At 55.6% G+C, this 15,897-nt stretch overlaps 1 protein-coding gene across 8 annotated transcripts; it reads right to left on the bottom strand.

The window, feature by feature from the left end:
• Positions 1–806: 806 nt before the first annotated feature.
• Sema4g (semaphorin 4G) lies at positions 807–13,884 on the bottom strand. Of its 8 annotated transcripts, XR_010045926.1 has the most exons (18): positions 13,729–13,884; positions 13,385–13,571; positions 11,852–11,932; positions 10,464–10,958; positions 10,213–10,361; positions 9,928–9,990; positions 6,914–7,012; positions 6,715–6,808; positions 6,461–6,574; positions 6,103–6,275; positions 5,846–6,015; positions 5,422–5,566; positions 5,092–5,314; positions 4,761–4,876; positions 4,478–4,638; positions 4,268–4,329; positions 2,000–2,991; positions 807–1,538 (listed from the first exon to the last, which is right to left on the bottom strand). XR_010045926.1 is itself a non-coding variant. In XM_063244059.1 (15 exons), exons 2-15 carry the CDS (start codon positions 10,585–10,587, stop codon positions 2,171–2,173), a joined length of 2,514 nt encoding a protein of 837 aa, XP_063100129.1. In that variant the 5' UTR covers positions 10,588–13,571; positions 13,729–13,884; the 3' UTR covers positions 807–2,170. The 8 variants fall into 8 exon arrangements, 1 of the variants encoding a protein (XP_063100129.1); XR_010045924.1 differs by having other exon boundaries at positions 11,852–13,571; XR_010045927.1 differs by having other exon boundaries at positions 10,464–11,932.
• Between the last annotated feature and the right edge of the window lie 2,013 nt (positions 13,885–15,897).

The raw sequence follows: 15,897 nt of genomic DNA, 5'->3' as shown, positions 1-15,897 counted from the left end.
AGGACAGGAGGTGGTAAACTGTATAGGAAAGGGGGCTGATAAATGTGAGCATTTTTTTTTTCTGGGCCTAGTTTTTAAAAGGCAGGCATGATAGCACACATAGACACATCTGTAATCCCAGTTTCTCAGGAAGATGGGCACACAGTAAGACCATCTTAAGCAGGGACATTGAGGAAGTGAACTGGAAAGCAAAATATTTAGGAACCTCTGTGTGAATTCTTTGGTTTTGGGTGTGTGTTTCTCACTATGAAGTTCAGGCTCGCCTTGAACTCACTATGTAGCCCAGGTTGTCTTCAGACTGTGGCAATCCTGCCTAAGCCTCCAAATTGCTAGGATTATAGGCCTGCACCATCGCCCTCAGCCCTCTTGTGAATTTTTTTTTTTTTTAATCGTATCGGTACCAGGGATCAAACTCACGACCGTCTGCTTGCAAGGCAGGCGCTTATGCCGCTGAGCTAAATCCCCAGCCCCTCTCCTGTAACTTATTGAATTGAAACTTAGTTCTGACTTGTTATACTGCTACCACCATGATCAATGAATAACTTGAGCCTTAATAGGGCAGGCTATGTGTCTGCCAGCACAGCCTGGACAGAAGTAAGGACCCAGTTTGCTCTCTAAGTGGTTTCATGGAGGTCAGAGCCAGCTCTGGGTGTAGAAGTCCCTGCTTCCAGTGACCCAGGGAGGCTGTTTATTTACTTTGGTACCAGGGACTGATGTCATGGCCTCTCGCTTGCCAGGCGGGTGCTGTGCTGCTGAGTTACATCCCTGGCCCAGGTAGGCCATTTAGACCAAACAGACTCAGAGCATTGGGGAAAGAAGGTATTTATTACCAACATCGGGGGAGGAGCTGATCCCAGGCTCCCCACTGTCGCATGCCTGTTCCACCCACCTGGGGCTGAGTGAGGGCATTCCTAAAGAAGAGCAGCCATTCTCACAATAAATACATTCATTGTGGGGGAGAGGTGGGAGAAGTTGGGTGAAGGGCAGTAAAAACTCGTGGGATTCCACGTTCTCAGCTACAAAAATAACAGTCGTCCTCACCCAAAGGCAACGGGAGCTCAGTCTGGGTCGATTGTCCCACATGGGCCTAGAGACTTCAGAGACTCCTGGACATTGAAAGTGCTCCGGTGAGGTAGGACAGGAATGGGAGCCACACATACAAACTCCCAGCCTCTGCCCTTTGCATAGTTCCAAGGACGGGCTTTGTATGCCAGGTGAGAGTTCTTTCCCCTGCTCTGGTCTAGGGGGAACAAATGCTTGGTCCCCCAAAAGGCTGGCTCATTGAGTGCAGTGTTGGTCACCTATCCAGGGAGGGGTCTCCAAGGACAGCTAAACGGGAGTAGGTGTTTCCCTCTGAAATGTCCACGGACCTAACCCAACAGACACAAGTCCGGCAGCAAGGAGGGGGCTCAGAAGATGCACATGGGTGTAAGTGTTAGCACATGTACCACAGATGCATGGGGAAGGGACATGCCCGGAGGTCTGTTTGCCACTCTTCCTTGTGACCGAGGGGAATAGGTAAGCCGGACTCGCAAAGGCTGCACAAGAAGGAAGAAGAGGAAATGATTCCACCTTACCTCCTGGGCTGGCCTGTTCCCAAGCTCTTGCAAGTGGGGTCATACACAGGACAGGGACAGGGAAAGAGCACTAGACAGATATGGCAATTGGGAGGATAACCCTAAATCCAGAAGTATGAAACAGGAGTGCCCAGGGAGAGCATGGAAATGGGCCCTACGGTCCAGCTATGTGTTCTGCTGTGAATGTATGTGGGGCTCCAGTGGCTGGCTGGGGTTCTGGGTGGCTTCAGGAGTACCTAGCACATGGGGACATGCAGAGGGTGGTGACACAGAGGCTACCTGGGCCTGCAGAGCCCTACCTGGGAGCAAGAGGAAAGCCTGGGCAGATAGGACAGGAGGATGGAGGCCTCTGAAGCAACAGGTTAAGGGCATAGGAACTGGGTCTGGGTGTGCAGAGTACCTGGCCCCAAGGGAGCACCTACCTCTGAGGAGCACCGGTGAGCCTGGGCTGCTCCCGTGTGGGTCTTGGAGGCTGAGGGGGCTTTGGCTGGGCCTAACTGGCTAGCCCTACTAAGATGGCACAGAGTTGGGAAGAGGCATGGAGTGAGGGTGGGGAAGCAGCTGCACAGCCTGGGGCAGACGGGGAGCCAGGCTCAGACAGAGCTCTCATCCAGCTGCTCCACGAGCTGCGTGTGCTTCCTCTTCTCCAGGATGCGGCTGAGCTCCTCAGCAAAGGAGCAGGGCCCTGCCGGCACTCCATTGCTGCCCTGCCTCAGGAGCACGTAGTTGTTGCCGTTCACCCTCCTGAGCCGGCTGGGCAGTGCTGCCAGCCCATTGGTCAGCTCGGCCGGCGGGGGCGGGGGCGGTGGGGGCGGCGGGGCCGGGGCGCCTTCCCCAGGAATGATCTGGAGGCAGCTACCCTCCAGACCTCCAGCCCCCTCCCCATCGTCACCCTCATCTTCCTCTCCAGGACACTGGCCTGAGACTGTCTGCAGCTGCACGGCAGAGCCCCCAGCCCGGCCCAGTGAGTACTTTCCTTGGTGTCCTCGTCCACCTCCGCGCAGACAAGCCACGTAGAGGAGGGCGAAGGCCAAGATGAAGCAGAGGGCTCCAAGGGCAGCAATGGCAAGCACGTAGAGCAGCTGCACGTCTGGGCCCAGCTGGGACCCTTTTGTTGCAGGGGCTTGTGGAGCTGGGGCAGGCGTGGCTGGCCGGACAACGAGGCTGTAGGAGGCCAGCAGGGCTCGAAGGCCGTTCTCCTCAGCAAAGCAGCTGTAGCTGCCACTGTGCTCGGGCTGGGTGTCTGTCACCAGCAGCCCATCGACACCCACACGGTAGCCATCTTGCCCATCGCTCAGGCTCTTGCTCCCGTTGAGTAACCACAAAGCCCGAGCCAGATTGGACGGCTGGTCACAGGGCAGGAGGACATCGTCGCCCCGGAGCACAGAGCGGGTCTTCAGGGGTGGTGGTGGCCCTGGGGAGAAGTCGAAGAGCTCAGAACTTGCCACCTCAGGGAGGGCACCGGAAGTGCAAGCGCACCACTCACTGGTAAGCCCAGCACCCAGCCCGAGGTGAGCCAGCAGGGACCACTGGCCAAGTCCAGACACATGAGCGAGGGTCACGCTGGCTCCCAGAGAGCCCGCTTCCCTTATCCCCACACTACCATCTTCTCTGTGGTGTCCTGCCATCTGCCAAGGACGGCCAGGCTGCTCCCACACAGACCTCGGCTGAGTACCAGGCTCCAGTGTACTGAGTGCTCCATAAGAGGTTCCGGGCCCCTTGCCTGGGCCAAAGCCTTGCGCCCTGCTCCTGAACTACACCAGGGCCCGAGAACTGCCCAGGTCAGGGTTGGCAGTCGACCTTGCCTCTCCGTCCTCCTCATCTGTGTATCAAGGCCTGCAGTGAGCTATGAGAACCAATGGGGCTGGGGGGTGTAGCTCAGCAGCAGAGGCGCCTGCCGGCAAATGCAAAGACCTAGGTTCTATTGCTGGTACCAATAAATAAATAAATAAATAAATAAATAAATAAATAAATAAATAAAAATAAAAAGAATAAACGCACGGCAGGGCATGTGAGTGTTTGCTCAGTGCCTGGCTTATTAGGAGGACTCAGTACATGTAATTATTAACTTTTATTTTCCCTTTAAATATCAGTGCAGTTACTTGATCTTCTTCAGGAAAATAACTTATACCTCTGAACCCTGACATGGTTGTAATTATTAATAATTAAATTAATTAAATTAATTACATGTGTGATCATTTCCCTGTCCATTCCCCCCACCCCCCCATCCCACATACTTGGCTATAAGTTCCAAAAGTGACAAAATACTTGACTTTTGGTGGGGTGCTAGAAATCAAACCCAGGCCCTTGCACGTGCTAGGCAAGTGATTCCCTGCTAAGCTCCCCCTCAGTTAACACCTTGAAGCTGGCTACTCATTACTTCATGCTTGCAAGGCAGGCACTTATGCCGCTGAGCTAAATCCCCAGCCCCCTGGCTACTCATTTATAATTTGTCTGGGCAGGAAATATCTACAGAGCTGCCCTGTACACAGCCCCCCATCCTGGGTCAGCCTTGCCAAGAGCACAGAAGTCGGCTGGGGATTTAGTTCAGTGGCTTAATCGCCTGCCTGGCAAGCGCAAAGTCATAGGTTCGATCCCCGGCACCAAAAAAAAGAGCACAGAAGCCTGGCCCTGCGGCTGACATGAGTGGCAAGAGAACAGGTCCACAGACATCCATAACAGTCGCTTACCTACATCAGTGCTGCCTTCACAGCCTCGATTTCCTCTCTCTATGTCCTGTATCAGTGATGTTCTGGGGACAGGAGATCAGGATTGATGAACAAGAGGAAAGGGTCAATAGGGTCATTTCGTATGTAACAAGCCCCACGTTCCCCACAGCAAGCCCTACTCTGCTCCGGCCACAGGTGACCTCCCCTTGCTCCCTCCTGCTACCCTGGGACCTGTTTGCTGTGGTGGTGGCTGCCACACAGGAATGGCTGCTGGGGCTCCAGCCACAGTAGGGGTCTCGGGCCAGGATGCAGTCATAGCAGGATCGGTAGCGGAAGCAGGTGGACAGCGGCAGCTGGATGACTCCACTGGGGGCACCCACATACAGGCTGTGCTGGGAGCCAAGAAGGACAACTGGTTGGCTACAGGCCATGCTCCCATGTGCAGATGCAGGGCCTCTGGCCAGTCCCTTGTGCATATAGCGAGCACACACTGAGGGTCAGCAAGCAGACCTACCTGCCGCAGGGAGACGACCAGATTCTCCACTGCCTGGGGCTCCCTGAATACCTGTGTCTCTTCAATAATGTGCATCCCAGAGCCGAGGACGACAGCCTTGTGGATCCAGCCATCAGCTGGCATGGAAAGGACAGAGGGTCAGATCCCAACAAAGGGACCTGCTTTTGGCACCCCACAAGAGGTTTAACGGGAATGGTTCAGGCATCATGAGGCCAGGGACAAGGGTCATCCCGTGGACACCGGGAACTCCAGAGGGTCATGCCCGGGGTTATGGGGTACAGGAGCACCCGTGATCCACTGAGGGGGGGGCAGGGATTCGGGTCAGAAACACCTGTGCCCAAAAAGAGGAGGTCATAGGTGGGCCCAGCAGGAGTGGTAACTGGTGTCCCTGTGAGATGTGTGTAGCGCACGTTGCGCTTAAGGAGCAGGGGCCGTCCACGGGTGGGCACCACAGGCCGCGCCATCAGCGGGTGCAACTTCACAAAATCCAGGACCAGGGATGGCAAGTCTTGGGATGAGTTGTAGCCACGACTGCGCAACGAATCTGTGATGCACTGGGGTGGGGTGGGGCGAGCCTCCGTCAGCTGCTTCCCCTCCGGCCCCGCCCCAAGCCCCCGCCAAGGCCCTGTCTGCCCCACAGCAGCCTGGCCAGGGATCTCACCGAGCCAGGCCGGGGCTCAGGGATCCCACCCTCGTAGCGGCCCCAGCGCCGGGCACCATCCTGGTACTCCATGTAGGGTCCTGAGAAGACAGCCTGCACTTCAGCCAGGTCATAGCGGCAGATGGCTGAGGCCTCCAGGGTCTTCCTAGGAAGAGGACGCAGGGGAAGGGGCTGAGTCGCAGAATGAGCTGCCGTGACCTGTGCTCAGCCTGGAGCCATGGTTACCTTGGCCAGTGCCACTTCCAGTCCCCAGGGCCATATCTGAGGGTCAGTGGCCTCCAGCCCTAGGCTAGCTTGATACAATGATGCCTTCACTTTGTACCCAGTCTCCCCACGACAGATCCTGTTGCATCTTCACTGGCCTTAGCTTCACTCCCATGCTGCTGCCCCCAGCTCCTGGCCTCCCTGCTGCTCCTGCACTCACCACTGCGTGGTCAGGGTGAAGGCTGCGTAGAAGTGCGTGCGGGCTGAGTGCTCGGTGTCCAGGCTGCAGACACCGCGCAGCTTCTCATACTGGGGGATGTGGCAGATGAGCCGGGCCTTCAGGAAAGAGGTCCACTTCTTCTGCAGGATCTTTTTTCCTCCCAGGTCTCCCTGCAGAGGGAAGGGCGCGGGCAGGGGTCAGAAGCCAGGGCCAGAAGCCCAGGCTCTGTCCCATGTCCCAGCCTCAGCCCTGTCCACCTTGCACACACGGGCCACCCGGGCCACTCGGTGACTGCTGCGGCTTGGCCCGAAGCTGCTGGAACCCTCCTCGGCAGCTGCCCGCTCCGTGAAGAAGTAATAAACCTTGTCGTCATCACCCACAGTGCTGGCCTCGCTCTCCCGCACCAGCACTGAGAACACAAACTCAGCATCTGCAGGGTTAAGGCATTTGGGGGCTCCTCAGACACTTGAGGACCCGGCCTGGCCCCGTCCCTCCCCTGACAGCACACGGGAGTGGGGTGGCCAGGCTCACTTAGCGACCTGGGGATGGCGTGGCTGCCTGAGGAAGGGTGAGTGAGGGACAGAGCTTGCAGCCACCCGGCCTCATCCTCCTCACCATTGAGCCAATGCACCGGGGCCTCCTCGGTCCTCAGAGAGTGCGGGTGGCGGCTCCGACGGATGTCAGGGATGCTCCGGAATTCGTACCTCGTGGCTGTGTAGAGGCCTCCATCTGGGGAGGGACAGGCCGGGCGTGATGGACACATCATATGTCTAACAGGGCACACCACACACACGTGGCAAGTCGTACAGGGGACACACATCCCGCCCCCGGTCCTGCGGAGGAGCAGCCAGATGGGGGCGCCCACTCACCGATGATGAGGCCTGTGAAGCCCCGGGCTGGGTCATAGGGGCACTTCTCCTTCCCCTCCTCAAAGCTGCCTGGCAGGGCGAAGGCCTCGGCATCCTGGGGGACATGGGCAGCAGTCAGTGGTGCTGAGGACAGGCAGGGCATCACAACTCAAGCTCGGGCCGCCGGGGTGGGCAGTCAGGGCTGGGCGGGCATACTCACGATGGCAGCACAGAGCGGCTGGAAGGCATGGGTCCCGCAGGCATAGAGGTGGGTGGCGTTGAGCCGCTGCAGGAAGCGCACATGGTTGAAGCACTCGGTCTGTGTGACAGGGAGCAGGAGAGGGGTGAGTGTCACAGGCCCCAGGCGCCCCTCCGGCCTGCTTCCTTCCTTCCTTCCTTTCCTGCCTTCCTGTCTCTTTCTCACCCCTCCTTTTTCTTTCCTTTCTGTTTCTGCCTGTCTTTCTTCCCCTGCTTTTTTTTCTTATCTTTTCCTTCTTCCTGTCTGCCTTTAAAAGTAGCAACTGAACCCAGGAGCTTCACACTGAATTACATTCCCAGCCCTTTTTACTCTATTTTTGCAACTTTGAGACAGGGTCTTGCTGATTCCCAGACGATGCTTGAACTGAGTACCCTCCTGCCTCTGCCCCTCACAGTGCTAGGATTACAGGAGGGAGCCAACATGCCTGCCTTAGTCTAACTTTGTAGTATGACTTTTGCGTCCACGTTCAGGATAGAACAGTTCTTTCCAAGATGCTCATGGACTTCTTGTTGCCTGAACAGTGCCGTCCTGTGGAGCTCATTCTTCTGGGCCATACAGTGGCACAGCCTTGGCACTACCCTGCCAGCTTCTTCTGCAGCCCCTGCTGTGCCCAGCTCAGCCACTTCCAGAGCTCCCACCAGCCTGAGGTGCTCCTCTCCCATTGAGCTCCTTCTTGGCAGTGCCCCCAATTCCGGAGCTCCTACATCCTCTCTGGAGGACACCAGGAGGCCCAGCCTGCCACCCCCACCCAGGGATAGACACATCCATTTCACCTCCTCGGGAAGCCAGTTTACTGCCTCCTCCCTGACCTACATCTTGCCACCCAGACCTGCTCCTCCAGCCATTCCCACTTACTCCCGGCAGCCTTCGAAGTTCCAGAAGCCAGGACTCAGCTCCTTTGGGCTTCCCACTCCTGTCCCCACACCCAGTCCCACTGCATGACTTGTTCTTTGTCCTGAATGGCTGCAGAATGTGGTCTCCTCCACCCACCCCACCCCCAGTCCAAATCAGCCATCATATTTCCTTTGAACAAGTGCCAGGACCATCTGCCCACCCTCCCAAAACCACTCATTGAAGGAGGAATACTTCTAATTGCATAAAATTCAGACAATATAAAGGGATACATGGCAAACAGCCTCCCAGGTTTGTGTCCTGGGGGCCTGGAAAGGGGCCTGCCACTGCTGCCATCCACGGCCCATTCCAGAGGTGCCCTCCTTCCAACATGTGCTCATGCGCAGGGCCCTCAGGTCCACTTTCCAAAGCAAGTCACTTAGAACACAGCCCTGCATGCCTGGGCCTGTGTGACGCCTTCTCTGCTCCTGCTACCTGCTTCACTGGCGACCCTCCTCCTGCTCCAAGGTGTGAGCCCTCACAGCTTCCTTATCTCCTGCTTTGTGCACTCACTGTACAGCCCCTGGCTCTCAGCATGCTCAGGTCTGGTGCCTGGTCAGATAAATATTCCTGCAGTGAGTATTCCCAAAAACGTTTATATTTAATTATTTATTTCAACTTTTTGAGACACGGTCTCACTAGATAGTGCAGGCTGACCTTGGACTCACAGTGATTCTCTTGCCTCAATCTCCCAAATTTTAAGATTACAGGTGTGTACTACCACACTTAGCTTAAAATGTTCAGATTTAAAAACAGGAACTGGAGCAAAGGATGTGGTGCTGTACTCCTATAATACCAGCACAAAGGGCTGAGAAAGGAGGATCGCCACAAATTCAAGGCTAGCCTGGACTATACAGCAAAATCTCGGTCTCAAAAAATAAAAACAAAACAAGAAAAGGGTGGTGGTTAGGAGGAATTCTGTGCTCAAATAAGTTTGGAAACAGTAGATAAACTGTCTTTATCTGGGGTATCAAGGAAGTTACTGTGCTTGGGGTGCTTCCCAAATGAATCTGACCATTAAACCTCTTCTGAAAATGACTGTTCCTCAGAACACACTTTGGGAGGTGTTCTTAAGAGCTTGTGTGGAGGTTCCAGAAGGGAGCACAGCTACCCATGCATCCTAGACCAAGGAATTGTCCTCAACCCTCTTCTGTCCAGTCCTGGTCCTCTGCCACCCAGCATGTACGCAGCTTGGGACACACACAGAACAGTGAGGATGGAAGGCGACCCTGCCCAGCCAGCACACCCAGCCGAACCAACCCTGGTGCTCACTGGGCTACAGATGTGGCAGTCAGATGGCCCTCACTGCCCGAGAGGTATTTTTTAAAGCCTGGAGAACAAAGTGCACCTGGGAACCACTGTCCCGGCTTCGCCTGCAAGTATATTAGAACTGTGGAGCCCATGCCCTTCCCAAACAGTTCCTAGGTAGCACCTGCATTTGTACCATGAATCCCATGCATGCTCAGGTATCAAACTGTCACAGGGAAGAACCAAACCCTCTAGGGGCCCAGTGCCACCTCCACCCTCACTGACCCCACTCAGCAGCAGACTTTGACAGACTCTCTAGAGGGGTGCAGTGCCCCAACACCCCCGGGCAGAATCCTAGGCCCAGCTCCAGATGGGTCTAGCACACAGCCTGCCACAGGACCCGGCAGACATCATCTCCTTTAGCCAGAAAGGACTGAAACTTTGCTGATTCCTCCCCATGGAATGCTGGGTACTTGGGCTAGTCTTCCACCAAATTTTTCTCATCTATAAAATGGGAAAAGCTATGACTTTATAGTTTTCTTAGAAGTGAATGAAGAGAATAGGAAAGTCAGCACTTAATAGATTATTAATTGTTACCATGACTGTAGTTTGGGAGACCCAAGGGGGTGAGGAGGCCATGACAGGCAGGTTAATAAATTGCCAGAGGCTGATCAGAAGGGGCCCCAGAGCCAGCACTCTGGCAGCACTCACCATGCTTGCAGTGGCTGTCTGACTGGCTAGCAGCCTCTGTCACCCTAATGTGGCCCTGCCAACCCTGGTATCCCAAATTGAAAAGGCAAAAAAGTAAGGATCTTAGGACAGGGCAGGCTACATACCAGGTTGTTCTTGCCTTTTTGGTGACATTTGCTTCGCATCTCTGGGGATGCCTCCCAGTGTATCTAGGAATAAAGGGAACACACTGACCCCAAAATCCACTATGCATAGGATCAGGCAACAGGACTTCAGGGAGCTGGGGCAATGGCAGGAAGGGTGAATTCCACAGTGGGCACCGGAGGCTGGGAAGGACAGTGCTATCCAGGGCAGTGCAAGACCGGCTGGGTTTCTGGGAAGCCAAGGTCCCAGTAAGCTGGACCAGGCTGCAGCCCTGGCTTGGGGCTGACCTCTTTGTGAGCTCCATCTGCTATGTCTCGGGCGCTGAGAGAGAACAGGGCGCCTCGTGCTCCCACCAGCAGTCTTGCTGAGGCTTCCTCCAGGAGAAGCGTGGAGTAGTTCTGGGCTTGGGCCTGAAAGTACCGGGTCCCAGAGAGCTCTGGGGAGAGTGGAGGTAGTGAGTCTAGTTCCAGGACTGCCATCTGCCCCCACCCTGGCTGATGCACGGGCCTTTGGGGCCTTTGAGGATTAAGAGTCTAACCTTCATGGGGGATGGTCATCCGAGGGGTGGCATCTAGCTCTTGGGAGGGTCTCCGCAGGGAGGGCCCAGGGACTGTGGCTGCTGCAAGGAAGCCTAGGAGGAGGGACCAGAGCCTCCCCCACATCTTCCTGGGGAGGTCAAGACCAGCAAGACCTCCAGCAGAAGCCAGGGCCAGAGGCACAGGGGTATGGGAAAAACAGTCACAGGGGTCAAAGTTTAGGTATGTCAGGTGGAAGGTCAGGGGTCATGAGGCCATGGGGGTCAAGCACTTATGGGGCCAGGGAGGATCCTGGAATGGGGGGGACATGGAGCCACAGAGTCGTATGGCCATGGAATCACAGCTCAGGGGTCAGGGAGAGGGATCTGTCACGTGCCTCTCTGCATCAAATGCAAACTCCACAGTGAATTGGGAGATGAACAGTCACAGAGGGCTTCTAAGTCCCCGTTAGGGTCACCCCAGTCTGGATGGCAGGGCTAGTCCTGGCTCTCTGAGATCTGTTTTTTGAAAGAGGGAAAGAGGGAAAAAAAGAGAAAGCACTTTGATCTGTGTGTGGGTGGAAGATGGATGGCCTTACCCAGATTTTAGGGGCACCCACAGAACTCTCACGCTAGGATGCCCTCAGTGTGTGCATCTCTGCTCTGATGCAGGAGGCTGGGCGAAACTTGCCCTTCTTACGCCCAAGGTAACAGCCTTCTTCTGGTCAGAGCAGGAGTGTGGGTTCTCAGAGGCAAGGCCTGGGCCTTCAACACCAGCTGCCCTGCTGCCTGCCCTCTGCAGGAAGGCTTGGGCAGAGGTATTTAATGGGCCTTTGTTAATTCTCTCCCATTTTTCCTTTGTTTTTTTCTTTTCCTTGGCCTGAGAGCTCCCTCTGGAATGTCTCTTTAATTAGACACTTCTCAGAGGCATTCTTCGCTGAGGGGGTGAACATTTCTGTCCTGCCTGTGCTGAGCCAGTGCTTCGAAGGGGTTCACACATGCCCCTACCTGCCAGCAGGGTCCCCAGCAGGGGTGGGACCCTGGGCGGGGCCTCTGGGTGCCCCTCCCTGCACAGTAAAGTCAGAGCAAGAGATGTGATGCATGTGCAAGGCCAGAGGCTTGCTTGAGACCTAAGCAACGTGGTATGGCGGGAGGTGAACGCAGGGACCCCAGGCTCCTGATCACCTCCCCTAGGACATCTTGAGAATAATTCACAATCTGAGTCTTTTGTAAGCCACCCGTTGGGGATGAGTTGGGCTGGCTGACAGCCTCCCCCACGCTCTGTGGCAGGTACCCTAAACTCTGAAGGGGCTTCTGAAGGCTTCCAGAACTGGACCAGAAGTGGAGGAGGCCAGACCCACTCCAGCTCATCAGACATCCACAGGCAGGGGTCAGGGTGCCACTGGTCTCACCTGTCTCTTCCGAGTCAAACATTAACTGCCTGGCCTTGAAACGAGGAGGAAGCAGGAGCCAGCCAGAGTGAAAACAGTAATCTGGAGGGTAAAGGTCAGCACCATCATAGGAGGGCAGAGTGTAACCCAAGAGGGAGTAAAGGAGTCTCGGCACAGCACAGCAAGGGTATCAGTATCCTACTTTGGGGGCTGGGATAGTAGGAGGCTCCAGGCAGGCTGCCCATCCAGACCGTGGGCACACCTGTTTGCCTCTGGAGCCTCCTATTTGCTTAGCAGAAGGGGGAGCCTTATGGCTAGGAGGGGCTGGTCCCTGGGATTGGGCAGGAAGAACACACCCCAGATAAGAGCCACTCAGTGTGCACAGCACACTTAAAGCAGTTTCACCTAAGTCTCATGAGCTGAGAAGGGAAGTACACATACACAGATATGCACACATGTTTGTGAGGAGGGTTGTGAACACAGGTATCCACAGGGACATCAGTCACACAGCCACAAGGAGGTCCTAAGCAGGCAGAGGACTTGGAGACAGGGTGCATATCTGTTCACATTCAGTGGGTCACAGCCCAGAGTGACAAGCAGGGTTATAACTTACATATGTAAGTTTCTATTGAAGTCTGCACACCCTCATAACAGCAGGACCAGTCTGTGTAGAGACACACACCACACCACAGATCCAGCGGCTCAGGCAAGTAGGGCTCACAGAGGTATCAGGAACATGTTATGTTCCGTGCTCTCAAACATGCAAGTACATTCATGCAGAGACAAGTGCACCTCCACATGGGGGGCCACTCCTTGCTCTGGGGTCGCTGACTGTCAGTGTCCACTGGGGTGAGGCACAGAGCAGAACCTGCCTCCCAGGTCAAGGGCCAGGAACCAGGTGTGCCCCTGCATGCTCATGTGGGCTGGGGGAGGCTTCTGACCTGGGATGAGGGCCGGTCAAGGCTATGCCGCAAGGGTGCATGCGTGCGTGTGTGCGTGTGTGTGTGTGTGTGTGTGTGTGTGTGTGTGTGTGTGTGTGAACCCGAGGGAGGGACCGCGGTTCCAGCAGGGCAAAGCAGGAATGGAATCTAACTAAGCAGCCCTCAGCCCCTACCTGCTGCTGCAGGAGCAGACAAGGGGAGTTGGGCTGGAGCTCACAAGGTGCCCACTTAACCTGTTAGAAGGGCGGGCGGGGCAAAGCATGCCACCTCCCTCGGCGGCCAAAGGAGTTCAAGGTCTGCAGTCCACACCCCACACTGCCCGAGCTGTACAATTCTGCGTCCTCCCAGAGTCTGTCCCCTGGAACTCTGCGATCGCCTGCTCTTTATTAGACCCGGGAGTGGAGAAAACTAGATCTCTCCAGTTAGATCTCACAGGGAGGGGACCTCGACAGGATCCGCGCGGGGTCCGCGGGTAGGCCCGCGACCTTCACCTCCGACGCCCCTTCCCGGCTCGGCTGGGGCCTGCCCGGCGGCACGGCGGTCTCTGGGCTCGAGACCCCTCCCTGCCATCCCGCCTCCTCCCGCGGCGGTTTGCTCACCAAACCGGGCTAACCTCAGTCTCTCTTGCTGCAGCCGAGGACAGGCTCTCCTGAGATCCCGCCGCACGGCGGAGACGTGACCCAGATCCAGGGGCGCTCTGGCTACGCCCCGCTCGGTCCCCGTCCGCGGTGGCCGCTCCGCACCGCGCGCACTGAGGCCTGGCCCGCGCTCCCCGGGAGCCTACAAGCTGGGCCGGGGGTCTTGGCGGTGAGGAAGGCCTGGCTTAGCGCGGCGGTGGGGAGGGCCGGAGAAGGCCCGCCAGCCCCGGCCCTGGACCCTGCCCCTGCCCGGCCCCTGTCCGGACCCTGCCCGGCCCCATCGGCTCCGCCGGCTGCTCGCACTCCCGGCCTCGCTCACCTCCGCACCGCGATCCGGGGCCACAGGGACAGCGACTGGCGGATTCAGCGCCGCACACGCCGCTGCGGGAGGAAGGGGCCGCACCGGGGGCGGGGCCGGGGGCGGGACGCAGGCCCCCACCCTTGCACGGGTAGGCCCTGGCGAGCGTGTGGGGTGGCGCCCCCTTCCAGTCCCGGGAGCCTAGCCGCCCTGGCACCGCGCCCTTTGCGGTCGCCCACTCGTCCTGGGGGTTTCTCTCAGGGAGCCCTCGCTGTTCTCTATCTGGACTGCGCTTGTTTCTCAACCTCGGTGTGGGTGAAGTGGAGGTGGGTGGCGACGGCAGGTGGAGACCAAGCCCCGAGATCGATCGCAGGTGCAGCTCAAGTCAGCTAGCGAGTCAGTGTCCTGCAGGGAATGAAGTGACAGCTTGACCCGAACGAAGTGCTTACAGAAGATGTTCTGTTCTGGATAAATGAGCTTTTTGTACCATTCATTCACCAAATCTGAGCCCTAACCGAGGTTCACCTCTCAGATCGGGTCATTCAGATACCTTTCTTCTCAAGCTTCTCTCGAACATCATTCTTAATCCGAAATTTCCAGCGCGCATCTCAGGCAAATAATGTTTTCCTCCCCACCTCCAGTCACTTCCCCAGCAGCCATCTGGAAACTTTCTCAGATCGGTTCCCCAACTCCTCTCACCAGGCCGGTCTTCCCTGAACATTCACACTCTGCCTCCTTCCTACCGGTCCAGCAGAATGAGCACTGCCACAAGCAAGTTCTGGCCTTACCCAGACTGCGCTCTTCCTGCTAAAATCTGGCTATGTTGGTGTTGGCCCAGAAAATCAAAACATGGACCACTGCAACTGATGCTTGCATATGCCCGGGCATCTGAACATTTTGCTTAAGGAACCTTCCTTGTTCTATTGTCTTCAAAGCTCACACTTTGGCACATCAACCTCTATACAGTATTGCCCTTTGGACCACTTTGTGTGACTCAAAACACACCTCCCAGCAATCTGCGAACAGGACTGAGGTGGGCTGGGAGAAGCACTAGAAAGTGCACTGAAGTATTAAGAGTGCCCAGCTCCATCCCTTTTATTGCACCCTGAGCCTATCCGGAAGAATTTCCAGCCACATTTTATACATGAGAAACAGGTTAAGTAACTTGCCTTAACATTCATTCTTCTATTTACAGAGGACAATCAAATCTGGAAAAGTCAGGGGCTGGGGATTTAGCCCAGTGGCATAAGCGCCTGCCTTGCAAGCAGGCAGTCGTGAGTTCGATACCTGGTACCGATAAAAAGGAAAAAGAAAAAAAAAAAATCTGGAAAAGTCAGTGAAGGGAGAAACAGGTTAAACTCAAGAGGAAATATCACTAGTAAGGGTAGAAATGTACAAATTTGTGCACAAACATGTTTGGGGAGAGTAGGGTGAGGCCAGTTAGTGGGACTCAATACAACAGGAAGGTCCCGGGAAGCACACGGGAAAACTCAGGCGGAAGCTTGAAGTCCTGAAAGAGCTGATGGTTTGGTGAGAAGTCAGTAAAGACATGATGAAGGGATGTAATTCAGCAGTCGGAGTGGGCAGGTGGGTGGGAAGTGACACCAGGATGGGGCAGCAGGAAAGCTGCCCAACTGTATCTTGCAGGAGAGTGCACAAGCTGCAGGGCAAGTGGGGCAAGGGGGCGACTCCTCAAGGTCTGACTGAGTGCCAGTACCCACTTGGATACGCAGGAGGCAGCAAGCAGGCTAGTGTGATGGGTTTGCATCTCTCAGCTTTGCTCTGAGGGAAGACTTCCTGTCTCAGAGGTGCTCTGGTGGCAGACAGAACCTCACACATTTTTTTTTTTTTTTTACCTCACACATTTTTAAATGAGGAAAATAGTAATTTCAATGCCAGGTGCAGTGTAGCTCTTGTTACACTGTCATGGGTAGTTACTTTGGACCACAATTTCTGCTGTCTTCCATCTCTGAACCTAATCAATCATCAGAAAGCAATTTGTGGAACTTTCTATAGGAAGCAGATGTAATTCAAGTTTCATTAGCATGTCCGCAGGACATGGTTATATTCATTGTGTGGAGTTGATACCTGTACATCCTTTCCTTTCCTTGCTCCAGATTCTCCATTTCTTGGTTTGTTTTTTACTTGCAAAAGATGTATCTCTGTTTCCAGCCTCGGCTACAAAGTGAG

The sequence above is a fragment of the Cavia porcellus genome, unplaced genomic scaffold, assembly GCF_034190915.1.
Source record: "Cavia porcellus strain 051 isolate PalLab524CR breed Dunkin Hartley unplaced genomic scaffold, mCavPor4.1 scaffold_2, whole genome shotgun sequence".
In the NCBI taxonomy this organism is placed as follows: domain Eukaryota; kingdom Metazoa; phylum Chordata; class Mammalia; order Rodentia; family Caviidae; genus Cavia; species Cavia porcellus.
This window is presented reverse-complemented; position numbering and strand designations above follow the sequence as displayed.

Coding starts and splice junctions, on each gene's coding strand:
- Sema4g (XM_063244059.1), bottom strand. CDS start 10,587: ATGTGGGGGAGGCTCTGGTCCCTCCTCCTAGGCTTCCTTGCAGCAGCC. Junction 5,315..5,421: donor CTGAGCCCCGGCCTGGCTCG/GTGAGATCCCTG, acceptor ACCCCACCCCAG/TGCATCACAGATTCGTTGCG. Junction 4,330..4,477: donor GCCACCACCACAGCAAACAG/GTCCCAGGGTAG, acceptor TCCTGTCCCCAG/AACATCACTGATACAGGACA.